Genomic DNA, 20,478 nt, shown 5'->3' with positions numbered 1-20,478 from the left:
TGTGCCTGACGTAGGTGGGACTTCTCTAGCCTTGTGTTACTTATTCCCATCTGACACACATCTGACACACAATCTGTCAAGCCAGAGCATTGGGACAGTAGACCTATGGTGACAGCCCCTTTGTGAACACGGTGTGGGAAAGGCAGGAAGGAAGTCCCTCTATACTTACTGTGAACAGGCCTTTGGTCCTCCTCCGGCTGCCGACGAAGAACCGGGCTCCCTGCACTGATAGGGTGGCTGGGAAGGACACATCAGCTGTTCTGAAAACAGTGGGTGAGGGTTTCAGGGCCATGGGAGAGCAGCAGTATAAGCCATTTGTGTAGAAAAGGACAGGGCAGTGCCACATGTGGACATGTCAGTGTCCAGGGGCAGCTGTGACATAGTACCACAGGCTGGGTGGCTTAGACCACAGACATTCATTCCCTCATGGTTCTGGGGGCCAGAAGTGCAAAACAGAGGTGTTGACAAGACCATACTCCTGCTGAAGGCTCTAGGGGAGGCTCCCTGCCTCTTTCTGCTCCTTGGGCTCCTAAGGGCTTCTGGGGGCTCCTGGCACTCCCTGGCTTGTGGCTGCATCACTCCATTCTCTACCCCCATCATCACATGGCTTCTCCTCTGAGCCTCTTCTTAGAAGGACACTGTTCACTGGGTCAGGGTCTAGCCTCTCCAGTGTGACCTCAACTTAACTGGGTCATACCTGCAAAGGTACTGTTTCTAAACAAGTTCCCCTTCCCAGGTCCTAGGGTACTTGAATTTGAGGGGCATCCTTTGCCCCAAGGGTCTTCTGCAAAAGCATGTGCTACCAAGGTGTTCAGTTGCTCCTCACCGTTTCATGGGAATCTCTAGTAGCTTCTACCAGCATGGAGCACCCAGCCCACTCACCATCCACTTTGCCCCAGAAAGATAGGTGGTCTTGGGGAAGAAGGAGGTTCCCTCCCTGGTGACTTGAGGTTGTTGGAAAATGTGGCTGGAGCTGAGTCTTGATGTGCATGTGGGGTCAAACTCCGGGGAGAGGTGAGAAGGGGGGCACCCTGTTGGAGAGGATGGGGTGGCTGGAGCTGCTGGGGCAGAAAAGCTAGGCACTTGCTTTCTGTTCACAGCTCAGTGTCTCCTGGGCCACAAGGCCACATCCTCTTGCAAAAGCAGCTTCTCCTTTCAGTCTTTGCCATCTGGCTGCAGTTGGCCATGGCAAGATCAGCTCCTGGCCACTGTCTCAGAACGCCCAATGTCTGTAGTTCCCAGGTCTCTTGAGTTCTGCCATGTGCCTGCCATGTTGCCTGCAGGGCCTGGGAAACCCAGGGCCTGAATTCAATCTTGGCCACTGTTGCTCCGGCGCCGGTTCTCCTGCTCCTGGCTTGGCCTTCTACACCCTCCCCTCACAGACCTGTCCCACTGCTGGCTCTTAGCACCTGAGCAGTCATTGCCCAGTGTCAGGGACTGAAAAGCCAACAAGATTTTTGGTCTTTAGGTTTTTGGGGACAGAGGTGTGGGGAACTGACTGTAAGCTAACAGTCTGCCCAACCCCCTACTTCTCTTGCCTGATTAAGTTGCAAAAGGCTAAGCCTTTCCCCACACCTCCATGTTAGCTGTGATGCTCATAATCGTCCTGTCCCCATGTTCCCCGGAAAGACTGGAGACAAGTTTCTTCCTTGTGTAAAGTTAGGATGTTAATGTATGGTGGGGGTTTTCTGCACTTGGTAAAATTCTTGGGTTGCCCTGGAAACATAATCATTGATTTGCTAATGTCCCACTTAGCCCTATAAATAAAGGAAGAAGCGGCTTGCGAGGCCTCTCTGTTTCAGCCATCAGCTTTGCAGAGCCCTCCGGAACCCATTCTTTTTAATTCTTTAAGTCTATTTTCTTGATTTCACATCATTCCCACTCAGGACCTGGAAATACTAGTTGTGCTGGTTCGTGACAGCCCAGTAAAGACCCTAATGGATTTGAGGGTGTGGTGGGAGAGGGATGGTAAGTAAGACATGTTTAAACAAAATCTATAAACATTATGGATTCCTTTTACTATGGAATAAGTTTCATAATAACAAAGTAGAGTAAGATTCTACCTTTGGAAGTAATATTTGGCATAATGATAGATTTAAAATAAACTGGACCACTTATGATTTTAAAATCTCCTGCCCCACTCAGCAAGGATGGACGCTGAGGGCCCAGGTGGATCATCAGCTGGCCAGGCCGCAGGGACTCACTGTTCCCCGGTCCAGCTTGCTGACTGACAGACTAGAAACCAGGCTGTGGCAAGGAGGAAAAAGGAACTCAGGCTTCCAAGTGCCCAGGGTTGTGTCAAAGTGACTAAGGATTACTCTGCATGTTTATCTGGAGTTTTAGTGAATATTTTATTCCTTCATAACAGATGAGGAAACTGAGTCAGAGAAGTTAGATGACATGTTGAGAGTCACACAGCAGGACCTGAGCCTCGCTGAACCATAGCTTCTGTTTGGCACCTGAGTCCTTTAGGATCTTCCTCTGTGGCCTTTCGCCATGATCACAGCGCTCTGCAGGGCCCATTCCCCTGCTCAAACCCAGCCTGGGCTCACACTTCAGACGGAATCCTGGGCCAGGCTGCCCTCTGTTCTCAGACTAGTCCCAGCCCCTGTCCCAGCCCCACCATGTGACCTGGGCACTCCTGCCACAGTGCAGTTTCCTAATGATACTTTTCCACAAGCCTATCCCTGCCAGGCCCGCACTCCACAACTCCAGCTGCCCCTAGATATCCACACCGGACTCGGGCTGTCGGGGCAGCCACAGCACCATGCGACCCTCCCCAACATCCCAGTACCTACATGTCCACGGGGACACCGCAGTCTGTGGTGAGGGAAAAAGAGTCTTCAGACACAGCCAAGATCAGCGTGTGCCACTGGCTGTCCATCAGGGCTGGGCTGCGGAAGGACACTCGGGTCTGCCAGGCGCCGGCCGCGTCCTCACTGAGGAACAGGAAGTGCAGCCGGGTGGGCGAATACCGCAGGCCCAGCAGCAGCGCGTCCGGCCCCTCCGCCACCACTGTGAACAGGTACTCATTCTTCTGCAAGAAAGGGCAGGCGAGTGAGTGCAGCCCGATGCAGGGAGGCTGGCAAGGGCGGGACTGGTGAGAGTGGGCGGGTGAAGGTGGGCAGGTAAGGGCAGGGCTCCCAGCGCAGGGCTCCCAGCGCAGGGCCTGCGGCCGGAACCTGTCAGTGTTAAAACCAAGAGCACTGCTCACACCTGTGACAATGGCTGACATCAGGAGACGGAAACTACTAACAAGTGTTGATGAGCCTGTGGAGAAATATGAACTCTCATGCACTGTTGGTGGGAATGTAAAATGGTAAAGCCCCTATAAAAACAGTATGGCGTTTCCTCAAAAAAATTAAAAATAGAACTACCACAGGAGCCAGCAATTCCATCATTTGCTATACACCCAAATGGATTGACAGCCGGGTCTCAAAGAGATATCTGCACTCCCATGTTCACGGCAGCGTTATTCACAAGGCTTAAACATGGAAGCAACCCAGCTGTCCATCGATGGATAACGGGATAAGCATAAATAATGTGGTCCATCCACACAATGGAATATTTTCAGCCTTAAAAATGAAGTTCTGACATCAACCTGGATGCACCTTGAGGGCATTATGCTGAGTGAAATAAGCCAGTCACACACACACACACACACACACACACACACACACACACACACACACACACACTACTGCATGATTTCACTAACATGAGTCCCTAGAGCACTCCCAGTCATAGAAACAGAGCATAGAATGGTGGGCATCAGGGGCTGGGTGCAGGGAGGGGTAGGGAGTTAACGTTTAATGGGGGAAGAGTTTCATTCTGGGAAGATGAAAAAAGTTCTGGAGATGGACAGTGGTGACAGCTGCACAACAATGCAAATGTGCTCACTGCCACTGAGCTGTGCACTTCAACATGGTTAAAATGGCAGCCTTCGCACTATGAGTGTTTTTCCACAATTTAAAAACCACATACCTCCCACCACAGTGTGACCTCAAAATGACAGCCACCACAACCACATTAACTATAGAGAAATAATGTATACTTGATTCTAGGTAATTATTCTTAATTCCCAGCCTAACACTATGAAAAGAGTATAAAATTGAAAGTGAAGAATCCTGAGTGCTAAAGCAGATCTGTGACAAAATTAGAGTATGTTTTTCAGCAAGTCTTTGCCCATGTAACCTGGTGACCCAAATTCCATGCAACTATTATTCTAATGAAGTTAAAAGACTCCATGTTCCTCATATTTAATTTAACACCTAATTCAGCAAAATCCACTTGGCTCAGAATGGGTAACATAGTCTATGGCCACTACTTCACTGACCTTCCTGGGAGGAGGGCCCCTCCCAGGGACTTAGGCCACCTCCCTTTCCGATGTCTCAGACACTTTCTTAGAAATACTCATGGCTGAAGGAGACCATGTCTGGTGAAAACCCCGCATTCCCTCCCCGCTGGCATGGCTGCCATGAAATTAGACTAAAGAAGCAATCCGGGGATAGAGTGAGTTTATTGGGGTGCCCAAGGAGATGCTGACAGGTTGAGAGTGGAGGTCAAGTGACTTGACAGAGAAATTAGGAAGGAAGGACAAGTGACCTAGAGGCAAGCGGAGGTGCCTCTTGGGAAGCAAGAGCTCCGGGGAGCAGTGAGGTTCAGAATTCCTGGAAGCAGAGGTCAGGTGAGGACAGTAGGGACCTGGGGACCTGTTCTGGATGGAAACAGCTACCTAACCCAGGTCAGGACCAGACTGAGGGGTGGCTGGGAGAACGGCAGTCACAGGGTGAGATCCAAGCCTGGCTGGCCCTGGGGAGGTGTGCTCAGTCAGCAGCAGGAAGTCTGAGCTGAGGTAGAGACACAGCAGGCAGGGCGGGGGCACACAGGGCGGCAGATTAGAGACATGCAGCAGGCTGGGCGGCAGCAGCTGGGCTGGCAGGAAGAGGGGACACAGCAAGAGGAGATGGGCACACAGCAGGCAGGCCTGTACACAGGGCGGCAGATGAGAGACACGCAGGAGGAAGGTCTGCAGCAGGATGAGGGGCAGGGTGTGGGCTGGCAGCATGAAGAGGCTAGGCAAGGGGAGGTCCCAGAGCAGCTGGGCACACAGCACACTGGCTTGCAGCAGATGGGGGTGCAACAGATGGGCACACAGCAGGACTGCTGGCAAGAGGTGGAGGTGCAGCAGGAGGGCTGGCAGCAGCTGGGGACACAGCAGGAGGGCTGGCAGCAGCTGGGGGCACAGCAGGAGGGCTCACAGCAGCTCTCTGGACAGTTGTCCACCTGCCAGGAGGACTCGGTGCAAGAGCCACAGGAACCAGGCTGGCAGACACGGCTGCCATAGCTCAGGTCGCTGGAGCCGACGGACAGGGTGGACATGGCCATGGTATAGAGGTGGGGCTGGAGGAGGGTGTGAGTGTGTGTGTGAGTGAGTGTGAGTGTGTGAGGTGCCCAGAGCTGTTGGCTTTTATACCCCTCCTGGATGTTTGTTGTCCAAGCAGTAGGCTCCCCACACCCTCCTTTCCTTGTTGATATTTTGAGCCCTTATTATTTCTGGTTTATTTATAGGAAAGAGTATGCTGCTTGTAAATGCCTGTCATGGTGAAGGCTAGGCTGACCCCCTTGGCCTGTGCTTGGTTTCCTAAGCAAACACCACTGGAAAAATCTGGAGTCACGGAACCCTGGTAGCCTGTACCTGCCCTGCTGTGCTCTGTGTCATTGCAGGTGAGGGTTTGAATCCCAGACTTAGGAACCAGGCAGCAGATGCCTGAAATTGAGACACTACTGCTCATCCACTGTAGGACATCTCCACAAAGATGAAGGCTGAAGAGTTGAGATCATCCAAGGAGAGAAGTAGTAAATGAGAAGACAGATGAAGAAAGGTTTCAAACACAACACAGAATGACAAATAGTTTGGCTATTTTAGCTCTTTTGCCTTTCCAAATAATTTTAGAATCAGCTTGTAGATAAAAAAAAAAAATCAACTGGGATTGCCTTGAATATATAGATCATTTTGGAGATAACTTTATTATAATAACTCAACTTACCATGATCTAATTTTCTATTTATTTGTGTCTTCTATGATTTATCTCATCAGTGTTTTTATAGTTCTCATTATGTACATATTCAGTTGGATTTATACTGGTTTTCATTTTTTATTTTGTTATGTCATACTTTTAAACAAAAATTTTGAAATCTAGTTGTTTATTGCTATTATACAAGGGTGGGCATAAGTAGGTAAAATTATCAGCCATCATTATGTAAAATATAAATAATAAGTAATGATACAAAATGATAACAGTAATAATAATAGTGATAAGACAAATAATACAGGGTATGCAACATAATTGAATGACAAGATAACCTGGACATGTTTTCTTTGAATATATGTACCCTGATTTATTGATGTCACCCCATTAAAATTAATAAAAATGTTAAAAAAGACAAATAATACAAATAAATAATAAAATAAATAATGATACAAAAATAAATTCTGCTTCACACACTCACAACTGTAAATCTACTTTTGCCAACCTCTGTATAGAACTATAATTTTTATTATTTTAAGTTTGCATTCATCACCCTTGCTAAACTCTCTTACATTTTAGGAATATTTTTGTAGAGTCTTGAAGTTTTTCTATGCGGACAATCATATTCCCTGTAAATAGAGACAATTTTATTTCTTCATTTCCAATGTGTATGCTTTTTATTTCTTTTCCTTTTTATTTCTTTTCCTTGCTGGGTAAGACCCTCAGTATGATGTTGACGAGGCATGGTGGGAGAGGACATCTGTGTCTTGTTCCTGGTCTTAGGGAAAGTGTTGTCTTTTACAATTAAATATGGTGTTGGCTGTGAGTTGTTCCTAGATGCCTTATATCTGGTTAAGAAATTTTTATTATTCCTAGGTCACTACACATGAAAATTGATCAATGGGCCTGACCTGTGGTGGCACAGTGGATAAAGCGTTGACCTGGAAACGCTGAGGTTGCCGGTTTAAAACCCTGGGCTTGCCTGGTCAAGGCACATATGGGAGTTGATGCTTCCTGCTCCTCCCCCCCCCCCCCCCGTCACTCTCTCTCCTCTCAAAAAAATTAATAATAAAAAACCCATCTCTTATTAGAAAATTGATCAATGTATTATGTCACATTAATAGAATGAAGGAAAACAATTTATGATCATCTCAATCGATGCAAAAAAAAAGTATTTGACAAATTCAACACCTTTTCATGATAAAAGCACTAAACAAACTAGGAATAGAAGGAAATAACATATATATATATAAATATATATGAAAACCACACAGTGGCCAAGACATGGAAACAACCAAAGTGTCCCTTGATAGAGGACTGGATAAAGAAGATGTGGTACATATACACTATGGAGTACTACTCAGCCATAAGAAATGATGACATATTGCCATTTACAACAACATGAATGGACCTTGAGAACATTATACTAAGTGAAATAAGTAAATCAGAAAAAGCTAAGAACTGTATGATTTCACAAATAGGTGGGATAAAAAACTGAGACTCATGGACATAGTGGTTGAGTGAAGTGGTTACCAGGGAGAGGGAACTGGGGGAGGGGTGAGGGGAAGGGTGTAAAAAGGAACAAATATAAGGTGACAGAAAATGATTTGACTTTGGGAGATGGGTATATAACATAATCAAAAGTTCAAATGTATAGAAATGTTTACCTGAAACCTATGTACTCTTATGAAGCAATGTCACCCTGTTAAATTTCATTTTCTAAATAAAATTTTTAAAAAAGAAAAAAACTTAGAAAGAAAAAGAAGCCCTGGCCGGTTGGCTCAGCGGTAGAGCGTCGGCCTAGCGTGCAGAGGACCCGGGTTCGATTCCTGGCCAGGGCACACGGGAGAAGCGCCCATTTGCTTCTCCACCCCTCCGCCACGCTTTCCTCTCAGTCTCTCTCTTCCCCTCCCGCAGCCAAGGCTCCATTGGAGCAAAGATGGCCCGGGGGCTGGGGATGGCTCTGTGGCCGCTGCCTCAGGCGCTAGAGTGGCTCTGGTCGCAACATGGCGACGCCCAGGATGGGCAGAGCATCGCCCCCTGGTGGGCAGAGCGTCGCCCCATGGTGGGCGTGCCGGGTGGATCCCGGTCGGGCGCATGCGGGAGTCTGTCTGACTGTCTCTCCCTGTTTCCAGCTTCAGAAAAATGAAAAAAAAGAAAAGAAAAGAAAAAAAAAGAAAAAGAAAACCTACAGCAAACATCATACTCAATTTTAAAAGACTGAAAGTTTTTCCTCTAAGATCAGGAAGAAGGCGAGGGTGCTCACTTCTGCCACTTCTATTCTTCATACCACTGGAAACTCTAGGAGAGCAGGTAGACCATGAGAGAAATAAAAGGCATCTAAACTGGAAAGAAGTAACATCATTTCTGTTCACAGATTCTCTGATAGTAAACAAAAAAAATCCTAAAGTGTCCACACACAAAAAAACTATTAGAACTAATAAATGAAGTTGGCAAAATAGCTGGATACAAAGTCAATGCACAAAACTCAGTTGAATTTTTGCAAACTAATAATGGCCCCCAAAGAAATTATGAAAATAACTCTCCATTTGCAATAGTATCAACAAGAATAAAATACTTAGGAATTAACTTAAACAAAGAGATAAAAGACCTGTACAATGTAAATTACAAAACATTGCTGAAAGATAAGAGACAGAAACGAATGGAATGGCAGCCATGTTTGTGTCCTGAAAGACTTAATATTATTAAGATTTAATACCACTCAAAGTAATCTACAGATTTAATGTAATCACTATTAAATTCTCAAATTTTTTTGCAGAAATATAAAAATCCATGCTAATATTTATATGGAATCTTAAGGGGCCTTGAATAGCCAAAGCGATCCTTAAAAATAACAAAGCATAAGGGCTCACACTTCCTGATTTCAAAACTTACTGCAAAATTACAGCAATCCAAAGGGGGTGGTATTAGCATAAAGACACATAGATCAATGGAATAGATTATAGAGTCCAGGGGAAAAAACCTTGAACAATAGGTCAAATCATTTTTGACAATAGTATCAAGTCTATTCAATAGAGAAGAGACAGTCTTTTCAACAAATGGTGTTGGTTAAACTGGGTGTCTACATATAAAAGAATAAAGGTAACCCATAATTAACACCATGTACAAGAATTAAGTAAAAATTAATCTATGACCTAAATGCAAGACCTAAAGCTATAAAACTCTTAAGAGAAGAAAACAGAACAAAGCTTCACAGCTTTGACGTTGGCAGTGATTTCCTGGATATGACATCAAAGGCAGGAACAACATAAGTGTACAAATTTGATTTTGTAAAAATTTTAAAATATTTTTGCATCAAAAGACAATACCAACAGTGAAAAAAGGTAACCCAAGGAAGTGAGAAAAAACACTTGAAAATCATATACCTGATAAGGGATTAATATATAGAATGTATTAAGAACTTCTAAAAATGAATAACAACAACAAAAAAAAATCAAACAATCCAATCCAAAAATAAGCAAAGGACTTGAGTAGATATTTTTCCAAAGAAGATATACAAATGGCCAATAAGCTCATGAAAAGATGCTTTCTAATTATTAGAGAAAATGCAAATGAAACCTACAAGACACCACCACCTTACATCCTTTAGGATAAAAACTATATATAAAAACCAAACACACAGAAAATAACAAGTCTTGGTGAGAAGGGGGAGAAATTGGAGCCCCTGTGCACTGTTGGTGTGAGCATGAAGTGGTACAGCTACTCTTGGAATAAGCATGATGGGTGCCCCCCAAAATTAAAAGTAGAATTATCGTAAGATCCAGTGATTCTTTTGGATATGTGCTCAAAAGAATTAAAAGTAGGATCTCGAAGAGATATTTGTTAACCCATGTTCATAGAAGCATTATTGACAATAGCTCAAGTGTGAAAGCAACCCAGTGTCCATTGATGGGTGAATGGATAAGCAAAATGTACATACACACAGTGGAATATTATTCACTCTTAAAAAAAAAAGTGAACCAGGAAGACATATGGTAAGCAAAATAAGCCAGTCAAAAAAGACAAATACTATGAGATTCCATTTATATGAGATACTTTATTTTTTTTTAATTTTTTTATTTATTCATTTTAAAGAGGAGAGGGAGAGACAGAGAGAGAGAGAGAGAGAGAGAGAAGGGGGGAGGAGCTGGAAGCATCAACTCCCTTATGTGCCTTGACCAGGCAAGCCCAGGGTTTTGAACCGGCGACCTCAGCATTTCCAGGTTGACGCTTTATCCACTGCGCCACCACAGGTCAGGCTATGAGATACTTTAGTTACAGCAAGTAGAATGGTGTTTCCCAGGGGCTGGAGGGAGGAGAGAATTGGGAAATTGTTGTTTAATGTGTAAAGAGTTTCCATTTTTTCAAAATGAAAAGAGTTCTGGATGGCAGTTGTACAACATTATGAATATACTTAATACTGCCAAACTGTACACTTAAAAAGTGTTAAGGTCCTGGCTGGTTGGCTCAGTGGTAGAGCGTCGGCCCAGCATATGGATGTTCTGGGTTCGATTTCTGGTCATGGCACACAGGAGAAGCGACCATCTGCTTCTTTACCCCTCCCCCTTCCCCTTCTCTTTCTTTCTCTCTTTTCTCCTCCCACAGCCATGGCTCAATTGGTTTGAATGCATTGGCCTCAGGCACTGAGGATGGCTTGGTAGAGCCTTTGCCTCAGATGCTAAAAAATAGCTTGGTTATGAGCATGGCCCCAGTTGGGCAAAGCATCAGCCCCCAGACAAGGGTTGCCGGGTGGATTCCAGTGGGGCGCATGTGGGAGTCTGTCTCTCTATCTTCACTCTTCCCACTTGGAAAAGAAAAGAAAAGTGTTAAGCTAGTAAATGTTATGTTATTTAAATTAGAAAAAAAAATGAGCCATCAAGCCATGAAAAGACATGGAGAAACCTTAAATGCACATTACTAAATGAAGGAACCAATCTGAAAGTCTTCAGACTGTATGCTTCCAAGTATATGACATTCTGGAAAAGGTGAAACTATGGAGACAGTAAAAAGATCAGTGGTCCCAGGGGTTAGCAGAGAAGAAGGGATGAACAGGTGGAGCAGAGAGGATTTGGGGGGCAGGGGAACTATTCTGTATGAATTATAATGGTCTCTCTATCAAACCCTATAGAATGTACATCAAGAGTAAATTCTAATGGAAACTATTCACTTTGAGTGATATTGATATGTCAGTATAAGTTTATTGATTATAACCAATGAACCATGTTTGTAACAAATGCATCAACATTGCAAGATGTTCATTTTTGCTAATTTCTTGGGTTAGGTCTGGTGGGAAGGTCATCCAGCCCTTGACTCCATCAGGATGGGAGCACTCCTCCCTCCCTCGTGCCATCAGGTCTCTGCTAACAGTGTAGACCTGCAGGTGGAGGATATGGGTGGCCCCAGATCCACAGAGGCAGTGCTGCAGGGAGCCCCTGGGCATTTCCTGATGGGCAAATCGGGGCGGCATGAATTTGTCCAGATGGGACAGTGGGTGGAAATGGCCCATGGGGCCTGTGCAGTCCTTAGACCATGACATTTCTGCAGGCAACTGGCCTCAAGGAAGTCAGGCACAGACCCAGCAGACATTGACTTTCCAGGCCAGGGCAAGAGTTCCACCTGGTGCCCTACCAAGAGGAGTCAGGCCACTGCCCTTTGGGACTTCTCAGTCACTCATTTTTAGAAATACTTGTGGCTGGAAGAGACCAGTGTCTGATAAAAACCCTGTGTTCCCCACCCCCACCTCCATAAAATCAGATGAAGGAAGCCATCAAGTAATAAAATGAGTTTATTGGGTTGCCCAAAGAGGTGCTGACAGGTTGAGAGTTGAGATCAAGTGACTCAACAGAGAAACTAGGAAAGAAGGACAGGTGACCAAGAGGCAAGTGGAGGTACCTCGTGGGGGGCAAAAACCCCAGGGAAGCAGCAGATTCAGGGCTCCTGGGAACAGAGGTCAGTCAGGTCAGGACAGTGGAGACATTCTGAATGAGGACAGCCACCTAACACAGCTCAGGCCCTGGCCGGTTGGCTCAGCGGTAGAGCGTCGGCCTAGCGTGCGGAGGACCCGGGTTCGATTCCCGGCCAGGGCACATAGGAGAAGCGCCCATTTGCTTCTCCACCCCTCCGCCGCGCTTTCCTCTCTGTCTCTCTCTTCCCCTCCCGCAGCCAAGGCTCCATTGGAGCAAAGATGGCCCGGGCGCTGGGCATGGCTCTGTGGCCTCTGCCTCAGGCGCTAGAGTGGCTCTGGTCGCAATATGGCGACGCCCAGGATGGGCAGAGCATCGCCCCCTGGGGGGCAGAGCACCGCCCCTGGTGGGCGTGCCGGGTGGATCCCGGTCGGGCGCATGCGGGAGTCTGTCTGACTGTCACTCCCTGTTTCCAGCTTCAGAAAAATGAAAAAGAAAAAAAAAAAAAAAAAAAAAAAAAACACAGCTCAGGACCAGACTGAGGGGTGACTGAGAGGACCACAGTCACAGAATGAAACCTGAGCTAGGCTGGCCCTTGTAGGACATGTTTGATCAGCAGCAGGAAGTCTGGGCTGAGGTGGGGAGGCAGCAGGCAGGGCGGGAGCACACAGGGCGACAGAGCAGGGACATGCAGCAGGCTGGGCGGCAGCAGCTGGGCTGGCAGGAGAAGGGGGCACAGCAGGAGGAGATGGGCACACAGCAGGCAGGTCTGCACACAGGGTGGCAGATGAGGAACACGCAGGAGGAGGGTCTGCAGCAGGATGAGGGGCAGGGGTTAGGTTGGCAGCATGAGAGGACTGGGCAGGGGGCGGTCCCAGAGCAGCTGGGCACACAGCACATTGGCTTGCAGCAGATGGGCTTGCAGCAGACAGGCACACAGCAGGTGGTCTGGCAGCAGCTGAGGGCACAGCAGGAGGGCTTACAGCAGCTCTCTAGACAGTCATTCACCTGGCAGGAGGAGTCTGTGCAAGAGTCAGAGGAACCGGGCAGGCAGATGTGATTGCCATAGCTCAGGTCGCTGGAGCAGATGGACAGAGTGGATGTGGCCATGGTGGGAGGTGAGCTGGGAGGAGTGTGTGGTTGTGTGTGTGAGTGTGTGTAAGAAGTTCTGAGATTCCAGGGCTTTTATATCTGGCCCCCGGTCTGCGTTGTCCTCGCAGAAGGATCGCATGTCCCCTTCCTTGTTGCTGTCAGTGCAAGACCCAGAAGCCTCATTAGATGAGTCAATTGCCTTTGAGGACCTTGGTGACCGCCTGACAGGAGTTTGGCTCTTGTGGAAGCTGCTGTTACAGCCACGCTGCAGTCACTCTTCCTTCTGCGAGTCCTGATAGGTCAGGGAAATGTGTGGCCAAGATTCTCTCAGGCAGATGGTTGTGGTGGTCGCTGATAGGGCTGCTTGTGGCTGTATGGGGTCCCATGGATTATGATAGAGAAAGGTGCAGACTTGCTCCTGGTGCCCTTGGAAAGGAGCGTGGGTGTTGGCCTGTCTCCTTGGTGGGGAACATGCGAGGCAGGAGCAGAGGGCCTGGGTTTTGAGACCCTCAAGGCTCTGTACTCTGACTGAGCCAGGATTCTGCTTGATTTATTCCTCTTTCACACCCACAGGTAGGCGAGGCGTAGGATGGGGTGGATGTTGGGCTGCTGTGGTTCCAGGGCATAGATGGGCAGTCCTGGAGTTAGAGAGGCAGCCAGGACAGCATCATTCTCATCCATGCCTTCACATCTGCCCAGTGTCCCCACGAGGAGACGGGCCTTATCCTTACCCCTACTTAGGTTCCCTCTGTGACAGCATCTTGCATAACCTGAGTACAAATCGCAACCAGGAGATGGAAGGTCCACCGTTCTTATTCACATTTCATTAGATTTACAAGCGCTCGTGTGTGTGTGTGTGTGTGTGTGTGTCTTTGTGTGTTTCTATGCCACTATCACCACCAGACACAGAGTTGCACCATAACCACAAGGCTCTTTCGTCTACCCCTTTATGCCACACCCACTCACACTCACACCCCTGGTCCCTGACAACCACGTGTCTCTTGTCCATCTCTATTCTTGTTACATAGAGCACATATATAAATGGAATCATACACTGTATCACTTTTTCAGAGGGACTTTTTCACACAGCACAATTCCCTTGCAATTCATTCAAGCTGCTGTCATGTAGCTAATTTGGTTCTTCCTATTGGGGATGATATTCTGTGGTGTGGACCTTCCAGTTTGCTTAAACATTCACCTGTCAAAGAACAGCTGGATTGTGGGAAGGTTTTTCACTACACATTTAATTTCCTCAATAGACAGAGAGCTACTTAGGTTATATATTTCTTCTTGAGTGAGTTCTGGTAGTTTGTTTCTGTCAAATAATTTGTCTATTTCATTTAGGTTGTCAAGTTTATGGACATAAAGTTGTCCATGTTCCCTTATTATACTTTCAACATCTATAGGGTCCTAATGATGTCACATGCTATTGGGGATTACTGTCTTCTTCACTTTGCTGGTGTCAATATGGCTAAAGATTTATTGATTTTATTAATCTTCTTAAGAAAAGAGCTTTGTGGGTTTTTTTATTCTATTTTTTTTTATGTTTTCCATTTTATTGTTTTCCACTCTGATCTTTGGTATTGTCTTTCTTTTTGGAGCTTTACTTGCCTCCTAGTTTCTTAAAGTGGAAGCTAAGGCCATTTATTTGAGAACATCCTTGTTTTCTAAAGAGGGTATTCGGTGCTATAAATTTGCTCCTCAGTATTGCTTTAGCAGTGTTTCACAAATTTTGACATGTGCTTCATTTATATACAGTTCAAAATATTTTTTAATTTCCTCTTTTGTTCTCCTTTGATCCATATGGTCTTTACACATCTGTTTCATTCCTAAATATTAGGGGGCTTTATAGAATCTTTTTAATACTGATTTTCTAATTTGACTACATTATGATCAGAGAACATGCCATGTATGATTTAAAGACTTTTATGCTTGTTGAGACATGCTTTATAATCCACAATATGATCTATCTCAGTAAATGTGGTCTATCTTGGTACATGTTTCTCATGCACTTCAAAAGAATGGTTATTCTATTCTCAACAACATATTAACAAACAAGATACAATAACACATTAATATAAATATATACCATGACCAAGTGGGATTCATCCCCAGAATGCAAGAATGGTTCAATGTGCATAAATCAATTACTGCAATACATCACATTAACAAAATAAAGGTTAAAAAATCATATGACTAGCTCAAAAGATGCAGAGAAAGCATTTGACAAAATTCAACACTCTTTTATGATAAAAACTCTCAATAGAGTGGATATAAAAGGAACATACCACAACATAATAAAGGCCATATATGTCAAACCTACAGCTTTTATCATACTCAATGGTGAGAAGCTGAAAGCCTTTCCTCTAAGATCAGGAACAAGACAAAGATGCCCACTATGGCCATTTCTGTTCAACATAGTACTGGAGGATCTAGCTACAGCAATCAGACAATACAGAAATAAAAGGCATTCAAATTGGAAAGGATGAAGTAAAACTTTTATTATTTTCAGATGACATGATACTATATATAGAAAACCCTAAAAAATCAACAAAAAACTTATTAGAATAGATGATGTCAGTAAAGTTGCAGGATACAGAATCAATGTACATAAATCTATTGTGTCTTTAAATACCAACAACAAACAATCAGAAGAAGAAATTAAAAAAACAATTCCATGTACAATTGCATCAAAAAGTATAAGATGAGGAGAGACAAGATGGCACTGGAGTAGGCGGACGTACCAGCATCTACCTCCCAGAACCAAAGTGGATTACAAACGAATTTTATGAACTATCATCTGGAAAAACCAACTTTGGACTAAACTAAAAGGACTCTTTAACCAAGGAACACTGAAGAAGCCACACAGAGACTGGTAGGAAAAGCGGAAACGCGGAGAGGGCTGCCCAGCTCCTTGGAACGAACGGCAGCAGGGAGAGACTCGCGTGGCAGGAAGTGAGTTTAGCAGAGGGGAAAGGGTCCTGAGCCCCAGGAACAAAGCCCCAGCCTGCAGCCCCAGAGCCCAGAAGAGGCGTAAGGACAGTATTTAGCTGGAAACAAGTCAGGATACTGTTTGTGAGAGAGTCTGATTTCTCAGACCCAGGATCCTTCTTAAAGGGACCGCGCAGAACATCTCTCTCAAAAACAATCACCTGGGGCTCCTGGGGATGGGGGGAGAGGGGGAAAAACCACAGTAACAGGAAGAGAGTGCAATCTAGGAGGCATAGGGAGAAACATTTTGGGAGATAGCCACCCTAACCCCTGGGACGAGTCACTCCCCAAAGCTGAAGTGAATATTTTCCCCGGAAACAGCAATACCAGCAAAGGGAAGCAGGAAAGCAGCCAAACAAGCTCCTCCACAGCATTCAGAGCAGAGTCGCATAGAAGGAGGGAGCTTTCGGGTCTACAGTAGTGAGTCTTAGGGTCCGAGTTGCAACGCCCCCACCCACACGGCTGAGGGTGCACCGGAGAGCGGGCGGCAGCGGGAGACAAAGGCGCGGTTCTGCTGGCAGGGGCAGAAGCCGGCTGGCCACCACTGGGCTCAGGTGTGAGCTCAATCTTGCCCAGCTGGGGAGAAGGGGGCGTGCAAAAGCTGTCAAGCTTGGCCACCGGCAGCCTGTAATCCAGCCTCCGGGAGAAGGGCGGGAACCCGGAAAGGGTAGAAACCAGCCCCGGAGCAAGGGCAGAGGAGCACAGCCCTGCCCCGCCTGTGCAACCCAGGCTTGCTGTCTGACTTGGTAGCCAGCTCCTCCCGCGGGGGTGGAGCCAAAAGCCCAGAAGAGGCGGAGTTCCGCTACGGAGCTGAGCTTGGGCACGCAGCCCTGCCCTGCAGTAGAGCCAAGGCTAGCAGCTGTTCCTTGAGTGGGATCATCCTGCAAAGGCAGGGCGAAAGCTCAGAAACAGGCGGAGACCTGCAGCTGAGCAAAGGTGCTCGCTAGTGCCCTCAGGACCGATCATAACGTCACACACAGGGGCGGGGCAAAGGCCAAAGCCACCAACCCTTGTGCACCTGAGCACGTGATCACAGCCACTCCTGTGAAGAGAAAATGTGGAGGCAGAGAAATACAACACAAATAAACCAAGAGAAATCCCCAGAAAAGGACCTAAGTGAATCAGATATAACCAAATTACCAGATGAAAAGTTTAAAATAACGATTGTTAGGATGCTCAAAGATATTAGAACAACCATAGATGGCCATTACGAAAACCTAAATAAAGAGATAACATATATAAAAAAGGACATTGAAATAATAAAAAAGAATCAGACAGAAATGACAAATACAATATCTGAAATAAAGAATACAATGGAAGGAATTAAAAGCAGGATGGATGAAGCAGAGAATCGAATCAGTGAGTTAGAGGACACAATAAGTAAAGGCACGGAAGCAGAGCAGAAAAAAGAAAAGAGACTCAAAAAGTCTGAGGAAACTCTAAGAGAGCTCTGTGACAACATGAAGAGAAATAACATCCGTATCATAGGGGTTCCTGAAGAAGAAGAGAAAGAACAAGGGGTAGAGACTTTGTTCAAACATATTATAGCAGAAAACTTCCCCCAATTAAGGCAGGAAAACATTTCACATGTTCAGGAAGCACAGAGAACTCCATTAAGGAGAAACCCAAAGAAACCAACACCAAGACACATCATAATTAAATTACCAAAGCTAAATGATAAAGAGAAAATATTAAAAGCTGCTAGAGAAAAAAAGACTATCACCTACAAAGGAGCCCCCATAAGGATGACTTCTGACTTCTCAACAGAAACACTTGAGGCCAGAAGGGAATGGCAAGAAATATTCAAAGTAATGCAGAACAAGAACCTACAACCAAGACTACTTTATCCAGCAAGGCTATCATTTAAAATTGAAGGAGAAATAAAAAGCTTTACAGACAAAAAAAAAACTCAAGGATTTCACTGCAACCAAACCAAGGCTGCAAGAAATGCTAAGGGACCTGTTGTAAACAGATCAAAGGAAAAAAAGAATATAGCAAAAGAGAACAACAGTTTTAAAGAAAAAAAATGGCAATAAACAATTACATATCAGTAATAACCTTAAATGTTAATGGCTTAAATGATCTGATCAAGAGACATAGGGTAGCTGCGTGGATAAGAAAACAGGACCCATACATATGCTGTCTACAAGAGACACACCTTAAATCAAAAGATGCACACAGACTGAAGATAAAGGGATGGAAAAAAATATTTCATGCAAATGGAAATGAAAAAAAAGCTGGGGTCACAATACTTATATCAGACAAAATGGACTTTAAAACAAAGACCATACTTAGAGATAAAGAAGGTCACTACATAATGATAAAGGGAGCAATCCAAAAGGAAGATATAACCATTATAAATATCTACGCACCTAATATAGGAGCACCTAAATATATAAAGCAGACTTTGATAGACTTAAAGGGCGAGATCAACAGCAATACTATAATAGTAGGGGATTTCAGTACCCCATTAACATCATTAGATAGATCCTCAAGAAAGAAAATTAACAAAGAAACAGCAGACTTAAAGGACATATTAGATCAACTCGATTTAATAGATATCTTCAGAACTTTTCACCCTAAAACAGCAGAATATACATTCTTTTCAAGCGCTCATGGTACATTCTCTAGAATAGACCACATGTTAGGGCACAAAAGCGGGCTCAACAAATTTAAGAAGATTGAAATCATATTGAACACTTTCTCTGATCACAATGGCATTAAACTAGAAATCAACCACAATAGAAAAATTGAAAAACATTCAAACACTTGGAAACTAAATAGCACGTTATTAAACAATGAATGGGTTAACACTGAGATTAAAGAAGAAATTTAAAAATTCCTAGAAACAAATGATAATGAGCATACATCAACTCAAAATTTATGGGACACAGCAAAAGCAGTCCTGAGAGGGAAGTTTATAGCATTACAGGCATACCTCAAGAAGCTGGAAATAGCTCAAATAAACAACCTGACCCTACATCTAAAATAACTAGAAAAAGAACAGCAAGTAAAGCCTAAATGTAGTAGAAGGAAGGAAATAATAAAGATCAGAGCAGAAATAAATGACATAGAGGCTAAAGAAACAATACAGAAGATCAATGAAACCAGGAACTGGTTCTTTGAAAAGGTAAACAAGATCGATGAACCTTTAACCAGACTCACCAAGAAAAAAAGAGAGAGGACTCAAATAAATAAAATTAGAAACTAAAGTGGAGAAATAACAACTGACACAACAGAAATACAAAATATTGTAAGAAAATACTATGAAGAACTGTATGCCAAAAAACTAGACAACCTAGATGAAATGGACAAATTCCTTGAAACATATAATCTTCCAAAAATCAATCTAGAAGAATCAGAAAACCTAAACAGACCAATTACAACAAATGAGATTGAAACAGCTATCAAAAAACCCCCAAAAAAGAAAAGTCCTGGGCCTGATGGCTTCACAAGTGAATTCTACCAAATATTCAAAGAAGAACTAACTCCTATCCTTCTCAAGCTATTTCAAAAAATTCAAGAGGAAGAAAGACTTCCAAACTCCTTTTATGAGGCGAGCATAACTCTGATTCCAAAACCAGGCAAAGACAACACACACACAAAAAATTATAGGCCAATATCCCTGATGAATTTAGATGCAAAAATCCTCAACAAAATATTAGCAAACCAGATCCAGCAATATATGGAAAAAATCATACAACCATGATCAAATAGGATTTATTCTTGGGAGGCAAGGCTGGTACAATATTCGCAAATCAATCAATGTGATTCATCACATAAACAAAAGAAAGGAGAAAAACAACATGATAATTTCAATAGATGCAGAAAAAGCATTTGATAAAGTCCAGCACCCATTCATGATCAAAACTCTCAGCAAAGTGGGAATACAGGGAACATACCTCAACATGATAAAGGCCATCTATGACAAACCCACAGCCAACATCATACTCAATGGGCAAAAATTAAAAGCAATCCCCTTAAGATCAGGAACAAGGCAGGGTGCCCCCTTTCACCACTCTTATTTAACATAGTTCTGGAAGTCCTAGCCACAGCAATCAGACAAGAAAAAGAAATAAAAGGCATCCAAATTGGAAAAGAAGAAGTAAAACTATCATTATATACAGATGACATGATATTGTATATAGAAAACCCTAACGTCTCAGTCAAAAAACTACTAGACCTGGTAAGTGAATTTGGCAAGGTGGCAGGATATAAAATCAATACTCAGAAATCAGAGGCATTTTTATATACTAATAATGAACTGCCAGAAAGAGAAATCAGGGAATCAATCCCCTTTACCATTGCAACCAAAAAAATAAAGTACCTGGGAATAAATCTAACCAAGGAGATTAAGACATGTACTCGGAAAATTATAAAACATTGATAAAAGAAATCAGGGAAGATACGAATAAGTGGAGGCATATACCATGCTCATGGTTAGGAAGAATAAACATCAT

The 20,478-nt window shown here is 44.3% G+C and overlaps 3 protein-coding genes across 3 annotated transcripts in view; all 3 read right to left on the bottom strand.

Annotated features, from left to right (window-relative positions):
• The window catches only part of TSPEAR (thrombospondin type laminin G domain and EAR repeats), a 60,057-nt gene that overhangs the window by 30,076 nt on the left and 9,503 nt on the right, over positions 1-20,478 (bottom strand). Inside the window, exons 2-3 of the mRNA XM_066365904.1 lie at positions 2,799-3,037; positions 170-260 (exon numbers count right to left, since the gene is read on the bottom strand). Coding sequence (XP_066222001.1) covers positions 170-260; positions 2,799-3,037 — 330 coding nt within the window. The remainder of the gene's footprint in view (positions 1-169; positions 261-2,798; positions 3,038-20,478) is intronic.
• LOC136395376 (keratin-associated protein 10-8-like) lies at positions 4,831-5,388 on the bottom strand. The gene has a single exon (XM_066370030.1). It carries the CDS (start codon positions 5,386-5,388, stop codon positions 4,831-4,833), a length of 558 nt encoding a protein of 185 aa, XP_066226127.1.
• Positions 12,548-13,045, bottom strand: LOC136395377 (keratin-associated protein 10-3-like). The gene has a single exon (XM_066370031.1). It carries the CDS (start codon positions 13,043-13,045, stop codon positions 12,548-12,550), a length of 498 nt encoding a protein of 165 aa, XP_066226128.1.

The sequence above is a fragment of the Saccopteryx leptura genome, chromosome 2 (assembly GCF_036850995.1).
Source record: "Saccopteryx leptura isolate mSacLep1 chromosome 2, mSacLep1_pri_phased_curated, whole genome shotgun sequence".
NCBI lineage: Eukaryota > Metazoa > Chordata > Mammalia > Chiroptera > Emballonuridae > Saccopteryx > Saccopteryx leptura.
The sequence above is the reverse complement of the archived record's forward strand: the minus strand, read 5'-3'. Positions and strand labels throughout refer to the sequence as shown.

Coding starts and splice junctions, on each gene's coding strand:
- LOC136395377 (XM_066370031.1), bottom strand. CDS start 13,045: ATGGCCACATCCACTCTGTCCATCTGCTCCAGCGACCTGAGCTATGGC.
- LOC136395376 (XM_066370030.1), bottom strand. CDS start 5,388: ATGGCCATGTCCACCCTGTCCGTCGGCTCCAGCGACCTGAGCTATGGC.